This window comes from Glossina fuscipes, unplaced genomic scaffold (assembly GCF_014805625.2).
Source record: "Glossina fuscipes isolate IAEA_lab_2018 unplaced genomic scaffold, Yale_Gfus_2 73, whole genome shotgun sequence".
NCBI classification, from domain to species: domain Eukaryota; kingdom Metazoa; phylum Arthropoda; class Insecta; order Diptera; family Glossinidae; genus Glossina; species Glossina fuscipes.
Window position 1 is genome coordinate 187,122 of NW_023998436.1, and position 8,842 is coordinate 195,963.

Consider the following 8,842-nt stretch of genomic DNA (forward strand, 5'->3'; position numbering starts at 1 on the left):
TATAGGTTTACATGCATACATACATTTCGAAAAGTATCATCATCTGTAATTTTTCTATCAATCATACTAATGTTTAATATAATCCTTTAATTTCTTTTAGAAATTAAATTTAAAAAAAAAGAAATTTATTCTTTGCGTTGCATGGCATTAATCCACTTCCTATAGCCATAGAAAAAGAGGCCTGCCTGAGCGCACTCGGACCGTCGAGTAACGACAAACTTAAACCGGGAAATCTCACAACCCGCTTAGAGATATTGAAAAACTTCTTGGACGAACCTTTTCGTCCTTGAGTCAAGACAAATTTCATTCGAGTATCTCAAAAATTACGTTGAACAGAAAAAAACAACGCACAAGGACAGGCGGACGGACAAGTTTAAATAGTTTCAGAAAACGATTCCGAATAAAAGGCATAATAAAATTCTTGATGAAATTCCATTCGATTCCATTGGAATGATGTGGAATAAAATGTCATTTTAGATTTAGAATATCAATTCCAATACTTGTTGTTTTCAAAACGTATATATGAAAATAATCAGTAAGCCAAGCAATTGTTGAAGAAAAGTTTACTTTCAAATATTGTCATATCGACAAATAATCAGTTTCTAATTATCTTTCGTGTTATGTGCAACTTTTTTTATTAATAATTGTCAATAAAAATTGTTCGTTTAAAATTTAAAAAAAAAAAGAAAATTATGGAATATATGAAATTGTTAAATAATTCGTTTACAAATCTCGAAGTATGCGAACTAAATAATTACACTTACAAAATATGTGAAAGTGGTGCGAAATTTTATCATTTCTTCATTGAAAAAAGTTTCACTTCATTAAAAACTTTCGATCTATTATTATTATACTCATTCGTTATCACGTTTATTGCCTTTTCGATTACGATCATATTTATAGTCTTCGAACCGGAACATTTAGTAAGTAAAAAAAAAGCAGCAAAATAATCTTTGTTTTTATTGAAAAAATCAAATTTCTTTTCTTAAAGGTTTTCAATTTTGCAAAATTTCACTCTTTACGTGTATCAAGAATGATTAGGAATATGGCAGCAAACGTCCGAAAGAGTGGTGGGAGAGTAGATACAAAATTTAATTCCAAAGACTTAAAAAACTTGAAAACTTCACCGAAAGCAATCGAATTAAATAAGGCGTTGCCATTGAAAGATTTACGAATTAAATTTAGCACTGAAATGATTTAAAGGGATGCTGATCGAATTTCATGTTCTGATGATAAACTTCCCGATACTTGTTTAGCCAAGAAGAAGAATAGTAACGTAAACTTTGTAACAAATTCTTGCCATCAATTTAAGCTAAAACCCAATTCAAGTAAAAATGTAAATTTAAAGTAATTCAAATCAAACCAAAAAATTGTAAATGTTCAAAACTCTTAAATAAATTCTTCTTATAGTAAAAATAAATTTTTAAAAGAACATGGGAGACTTTCTTTTCAAATTCTTCAAACCAGTTTTTGAGATGGCTGTTTTCCATTTCTACGTGGTTCGTGTCTAAAATCCTCCTTGGCTTATGTCTCAACTCTTTGAAATAATATGTTGCCAGATTGGATTGAAAAAGTCGAAGAGAAATCCATTCAATCGGTAAGATTTTCTAACCGTGACAACTCTGTTCGGTCTTGCTGTGTCATTTTTAGTTTACGAATTATTTGGAAGTACCCGGATTTTTTGTTTTTATTAACAATTTAATAAAAAGGAAACAGAAAAAAGCAAAAGTTTTTCTTTAAGGATTTAAAAAATGGCATCAGAACGATACAGCTTTTCTTTAACCACGTTCAGGTATAAACAGAGAAGCAAACAAATTATTGCCGCTGGAAAACATGACAAGAATTAAAACATAACCTGAACGATGATCAGAAAAAAAATTAATTTTTCAATTTTATTTATAACAGTCCTTCAGGCAAACTCGTTCAATTGGAATATGCATTAGCTGCTGTTTCAGCTGGAGCACCGTCTGTGGGCATAGTAGGTAAATGACATAAGAAGTAATGCCAAATCTTTATCCATTCAGTTAAGTCGCAATGATTGCATTTTCTAGCTTCCAATGGTGTTGTCATTGCTACGGAAAACAAGCACAAATCAATTTTGTATGAAGAGCATAGTGTACATCGCGTAGAAATGGTCACTGGACATATTGGTATGGTTTATTCTGGTATGGGTCCTGATTACCGGCTTTTGGTAAAACAAGCTAGAAAACTTGCACAAAATTATTACTTGACTTATAAAGAACCGATACCAGTATCTCAATTGGTGCAACGGGTCGCTACCTTAATGCAGGAATACACTCAAACTGGGTAAGCAAGTAAATACGTAGCCATTTGCTGAACAAATTAAAAAATGTTCTTTTAAAATTAATTTAATTAGTGGCGTTAGACCTTTCGGTGTATCGTTATTGGTATGCGGTTGGGATCACAATCGTCCTTATTTATTCCAATGTGATCCATCTGGAGCTTATTTTGCTTGGAAAGCCACTGCTATGGGTAAAAATGCCGTAAATGGTAAAACTTTCTTAGAGAAACGGTAATAATAGCAAATATTTTTTTTATGGAAAAAAAAGGATTAAATTATCGTTTTTTTTTTTTAAATTATAGATATAGTGAAGATTTGGAACTTGATGATGCTGTGCATACGGCAATTCTGACACTAAAAGAAGGATTTGAAGGTAAAATGACTGCTGATAATATAGAGGTGGGCATTTGCGATCGCAACGGTTTCAAACGTTTAGACTCTTCAACGGTCAAGGATTACTTAGTCAACATCCCTTAGACTTTTACAACTATTTTATCTTTATAAAAAGATCAGAACCGGATATGAATATGTTTAAACTTATTTTAAGTTACAAAAAATCCGAAGCGTCGAATGTGGTTTGTGTTTTCAAATATACATATATATATATATAAATACATTGATTGTTGGAGGCCGATTGTTTTCCTGCACAAATCCTAAATGAAAGAAGAAGATTGAAAAGATTTTACGCGTGTGAGACAGAGTGTTGGCGTGCAATACCATACGATATTTCAAACTTAAAATTCAGCTTGACCCGGATATTTATACCCTAATCGGCGTGAAAGTCGACTAGATTAAACAATCTGTCTGTCCGTCTATGTTTTGTACGGTATAGATAGATCAACAGGCGAAGAGGCTGGCAGATCGATTTAGAAAGTGATTCTGAATCGAACGGTATAATAAAAGATGGATCACACATCCTCCTAGATGTTGCATACATCCACACAAACGTCACATACCCTTTGTGTAAACACAACATTTGGAATAGAGTATGAAAACTGGATTTACCTAACGTCTCTGAAAGTTGTTATGTTTGCAGCGTTTGTGCAGCGAGTGTGCATGCCAGTTAGTAGCGATAATTTGGTTTTTTTTTTTTTTTGATTTTGTGGTCATTATTAAAGGTTTAGGTTTTTTAACAAGTGCATGCTTTATACTAATTTGTACTTCTCGGTAAATCGCAAGGACATCTTAGCATGTTTTTGGCTTATGTTCGGACCTTGCTATGTTTTTGAGCGGGATATTGTCAATTGAGAGAAATTAACGGGATGAGTGATAGTGCAGAGTCATGCTAACAATAAATAATTTCTTATAAATTTGAAGTGAGTCTTATAGTACGAAAACTACGATACATTACAAGCATTTGATAGCTTTAATATCTCCTATCTGATGAATATACACAGAGTACATCTTATGCTATCTCATAAACTTTCTTTCTGAGAGCTACAATCTGAAACCCAAAACCGAACAGGTGCTATTATTTATATTCTAACTATGTTCGATAAACACGCGCAAAGTTTTAAGCGAATTGAAAAGCTTTCCAGAAGAGACATAACTTTTGAAAAAGGTACTTTTTAGTTAAGAAAAAAATCAATTTCTTTTTGCCGGCAAATGAAGCGATGGCGGGATTTACCTAAAAGAAAAGCGTCGTTTCAGAATCATACAATATGGAATTCTGATTTTAAAGAAGCAAAAGTCGGGCTGGCGTCGCAGCCTTTCCCTCTAATGGCCATTTTACGGAGTTAAGCATATTGTAGCATTGTAGCATTTGGGATATGTTGCTCGAGGGCAATTTGACGATCAAAAGATTTCAGTTTCGCTAATGCAGAATTATGAGAACTTTATAGGCAATTATAAACTCTGAACTTATATCAATGAATCATAGACGCTTATTTTCAGTTGGCGGCAAATTTTTGTAATAAACTGTCTACCTGTCTCTACTTGATCAGAATCAAATTCTAAACCGATTTAACCGTATCCGCATTTCCGCCTTTCAAAAACCGTCCTCAACATTCTTGCATTCAAATTTGGCAGTATTGCGCGCCAGGTAACAAAACATATAGTAACTTATATAAGACTACCAAAAATACCGGGCAAAAGTCAATTAAGCGAACAATGCGATAAGATCGAATCGCTTTTCTTAAACTACAAAATAAAATCTCTAATTGCATAAAAATAACACATTTGACATAAAATTTGAAATACGGGAAAACTGGTTTAAAATCAAAGACCAGAAAAACCATTTTTTTTATATATACAACAACAACAAACACCACCCGAGCAATTTAATTACTTTAATATCTTACATACTCTTTGGCTCTTAAATTTAAGTTTTTTAAATATAATTAAAAGAAAGTGGTATCGTGCATTTTAATGCATATCGAGGATGTAAGGATTCAAAAACACGTAATAGGTTGCAATGATTCTTATCGTAACACTAACCAAATAATAATATTGAAAGACAATAAATATCTAGGCATTCCTTTCTGAGTTTAGCAAAACAATGGATTTTCAATTTAATTTGCCCTCAAGTAATACGGACCTATTAAATTCGAGTGGCGACAGTTATTATGTGAAGCATTTGTATAGTATACTATACGACTAGAAAAGTATACTATACGACCGAAAAGTATACTATACGACCAGAAAAGTATACTTTCTACCGAAAGACTGTGAAATGAAAATACAAGAAGCAAGTTCCACATTTTGGACCTTTTACTTAAACGAGGAAGACAAAGAGAAGAAATGTTAAATTTGTTGGCTTACATTGTTAAAGAACATTGTGAGGGTACGACAAAAAAAAAACAAGTAAGAACACTATTTTCAATCAATGAGAAATGTTTTTTGGGTCGTAAGCTATACTTTTCTGGTCTGACTTTCTAAGCAAAGCTTTGTCAATTTTCACTAGTTATTCCTTGGTTATAAAACTCTTCCTTGGCTGAAATTTTCAAAATCTACAAGCTCTATTATTTTTGTTTTCTATTTATTTATGTAAACAATTCATAATAGTAATCAGCTGTAATCAGAACATTTTCGGATTAAAATTATAAAATTGCGTTATGGCCTTATTTCTTTATTTTGTTTTATAAGCGCTATTACGGGCATTGTTTCTCTTTTTGTTCTGTGTTAATTTCCTAAGAATGTACAAATGATTTGAGATTAAAAAGACGATTTTTGTAATTTTGTATTGAAAGAGTACCGGATCGAAATGAGGACGCTAGTAAAATTCAATTATCACGTAAACATCACACATTTTAAGACGCAAGGAAAGCTATGAACATAAAATTAAAACAAATCAGCTGCTGTACGCTTTATGAAATATGTTCTACATAAATATGATAGATCAGCTGTTACCAAGGATGATTTTAAAATGGAAGAATGAAATGAAAAACAAACGCAGTGAACAATATTATCCCTTGTTTATCTGCAGTCATCTATTAAAGAGAAAACGACTTTCAACGGGCGATCTGTTATCATCTTAGGAAAACTGAAATGTTCAAATGTTTTATGTTATAAAAATGAAAAGAATTATTTCGAAAAATCAAAACACGTATTCATATAGTTCAGTGAAATCGGTGGACGTTTTTTCCGTTTATATCATAAGGTTTTAATACCTTTTTAACAAAATAAAAAAATTCTATTTGCTAAAAATGGTGGAATTTCACAATCCTACATCGAATAATTATGATTTTGTGATGGCAACCTAGTGCCACTATTTACCAAATGCATATAAACAAAGGATTTTGTTCTTTCTTCGCTAAAATAACAAAAAACATAAAAGCCAACAGACAAAGAAAGGAAATATCAATTATTTATTAAAGTTGCAAAAAAAAAAAAATCTGATATACGCAAGTATTCACAAAAAGTAAGAATAAGTTATCAATTGATTAAGAATTAACAAAGCAAGCTTATAGTGCTTACACTGAGCTTTTCTTTCCTACTTGACGCAGCGAATCATTTTCATTGAATACCTTTTAAAAAGAAGAAGAGGAGGATTTTATTTGTGAATTAAAAAAAAGAGCAATTTAAATTCATTTTAAATTTAGAAAAATAAAAATGCTAGCTGATCAAATACAGTATTCTGAAAAATATTTTGATGCCGTCTATGAATACAGGTTTGTATTGCTCGTAAAGAAGAAATTATTATCAAAAGAGAAGAAATAATGATATTTTATATTATTAGACATGTTATATTACCACCAGATCTAACCAAACTTGTCCCCAAATCACATTTGATGACTGAAACGGAATGGCGTAATTTAGGGGTGCAACAAAGTCCTGGTTGGGTACACTATATGATGCATGCACCTGAACCGCACGTCATTCTATTCCGTCGACCACGCACTGATTTACTTGCTACCGATACGATTACGGCCACTTCCAATGTGACACCGAACGTGCCCGAATCCCAAGCCAATTCGAATAGCAATGTGCCCGTTCAGGGTTAAGAAATGTTTTACTTATACCTCACCTTTGAAGTACGCACCGTATCCTGTATATTTTCGTGTTAATGAAGTTTCATTTACGTTATTTTTTGGCTATTTACGGATCAAATGGACTCTAGAGAAAATCCGTTATATGCTAAAAACAAATCATATCCTTATGTTGTTCTTTTATGTAAATAAATTAGTTTAAACAAATGCAATAGATGCATTAAAATTATCAAAGGACCAAGGTCCTTACTTTTGCTTTTTTTTTTTTTGTAAAAAAAAAAAACGAGAAAAAACAGCTTATAATGTTTGGAATAAAAAAACATCTCGTATATTCGTTTCCTTTTTTTATGTGTGTGTCTGGTGAAAGTATAAAAAGTTAACTGAATTAAATTCAAATAAGAGTACAATAAAAAAGGTGATTATTTTATAAAATGCATTTTTTTTACGGATAAATATATTGAATTTTTCCAAAGAAATATTGGGAGTGCATTTTTGCTTTTCATTTGTAAAAGTCGTAGATCGTAATTCGTCATATTCAATATTTGATCGATTTTTATTTAGTCGTTTCCGCTGTCCTCATTGACACCGCCAGCTGCTTGCTCCAGTTCATTTAACATCATAACGCCATCAGCTGCCTCATCTACAGCTACTACCGCTACAGCGTCTTGGACTTCGGCCGCAGCATCTCCGTCGGCTCGGAACTGGGCACGAACTTCTGGTCGAACTTCAGCTTGTGCTATGGGATTACCACTTGCATCTATTTCAAGTGGTGGATCCGCGTTTGCTTCAGCCAGATTTGTTACTGATTTGGACTTGACGCATTGGAAGTCGACATGGCGACTTTTAGCTTCTTCCTTCTCCCAAGACATATGTATGAAAGGACGTTGAACATAGCTGTAAATCACTTCGGCACGGCCGCCAGGACGGCGGCGAATTTTCTCTTTGTGCGTTGGATAACCCTCAATGCCGCAGCGTATTTTTTTAAGTCCCCTATCCTTCATGACTTGCTTGGCGACATCGCGATTTTCGATGTATTTGAAGAAACGATGCATTGTTGTGCTATGTATCGTTTGACAATATTCTTCACCCATTTGCGGAGGAAATTCTTCATCCCAATCGACGACATCGTCGTCCAGCAGCACAACTACGTGACACTCGCGATCACCCTTTTGAGCTGAAGTCACCATAACTGGCAGTATAAATTCTTCGAGAAATAATTCAAATTGTTGACGAGCTCCTTCGTTGCTTAATTCATGCAAAAGGCCTCGTAGATTTTGGCAGCGCACTGTAGTAGCATCAAATGGTATTAATAAATAATCGCAGGCCTCCTTCAATTCAGGAACCGAAATCGTAGGTGGGCATTTGATTACACCGGTTTTATAATAATCTAATATTGAGCGAAATAAAGAATGCGAAATGCCTTCGGCCACTTCATATTCTCCACGATCATTCGGATGAACAAACTGAAAACCAGTACTAAACATTGTACCCAACATAGTATTCGGATGGGCGGTCACCAACTCTTTTTCAATAACGAAACGTACATTGTCGACCAAGAGAGTGATGCGTTCGCTAGGAGAAGAGCGAGCAGCAGCAGCAGCAGCAGCAATAACATTTGAATTGCTACTGTTTTTATCATGTTTTGGTATTGCTCCATTCGATGATGTGTTCATTTTCGATTAATATATATGTCACACTTTTCTTTTCAAAGCACAGCTAAATTTCTCTTAACTATATACGAAATTTACGTTCTTGCCTTTTTTAAATCAAAAAGGTTTTTTTTTTGTTCACAAACTTTTCTTTGGTCACAAACAACAATAGAATTTGTATTGTGTAGCTGCCTAACTTAAAAATTTGTTACTACTTTCACAACATGACTTATAAACGCAGTAACAGAGCGATGTTATTGTTAATCGACATTAAACACGTAGTAAACTTTTTATGGAAAATAAACTCTAAGGATTTTAGAGAAATCTATTATGAATGGTGCCCATCTCTACTAACGCAATATGTTGCTTTGCATTCTTAAAGGTTTCCTTTTTTTTTAGATACGCTCGTTACAGCATATTTCTCTTACAACGTTATTAAAAATAGTCTGGCATGTTTTGTGATG

General features: G+C 33.2%; 3 protein-coding genes across 3 annotated transcripts; 2 read left to right on the forward strand and 1 right to left on the reverse strand.

Annotated features, from left to right (window-relative positions):
* The first annotated feature begins 1,628 nt into the window (after positions 1 to 1,628).
* On the forward strand, positions 1,629 to 2,904 carry LOC119638133 (proteasome subunit alpha type-2). Its single transcript, XM_038034786.1, has 5 exons — positions 1,629 to 1,792; positions 1,906 to 1,982; positions 2,052 to 2,307; positions 2,378 to 2,533; positions 2,605 to 2,904. Exons 1-5 carry the CDS (start codon positions 1,752 to 1,754, stop codon positions 2,777 to 2,779), a joined length of 705 nt encoding a protein of 234 aa, XP_037890714.1. The 5' UTR covers positions 1,629 to 1,751; the 3' UTR covers positions 2,780 to 2,904.
* A 3,448-nt stretch (positions 2,905 to 6,352) lies between these two features.
* On the forward strand, positions 6,353 to 6,998 carry LOC119638124 (cyclin-dependent kinases regulatory subunit-like). Its single transcript, XM_038034754.1, has 2 exons — positions 6,353 to 6,411; positions 6,480 to 6,998. Exons 1-2 carry the CDS (start codon positions 6,353 to 6,355, stop codon positions 6,742 to 6,744), a joined length of 324 nt encoding a protein of 107 aa, XP_037890682.1. The 3' UTR covers positions 6,745 to 6,998.
* A 168-nt stretch (positions 6,999 to 7,166) lies between these two features.
* Positions 7,167 to 8,813, reverse strand: LOC119638078 (BTB/POZ domain-containing protein 10). Its single transcript, XM_038034701.1, has one exon. The coding sequence runs from the start codon at positions 8,400 to 8,402 to the stop codon at positions 7,287 to 7,289; it is 1,116 nt and encodes a 371-aa protein (XP_037890629.1). The 5' UTR covers positions 8,403 to 8,813; the 3' UTR covers positions 7,167 to 7,286.
* Between the last annotated feature and the right edge of the window lie 29 nt (positions 8,814 to 8,842).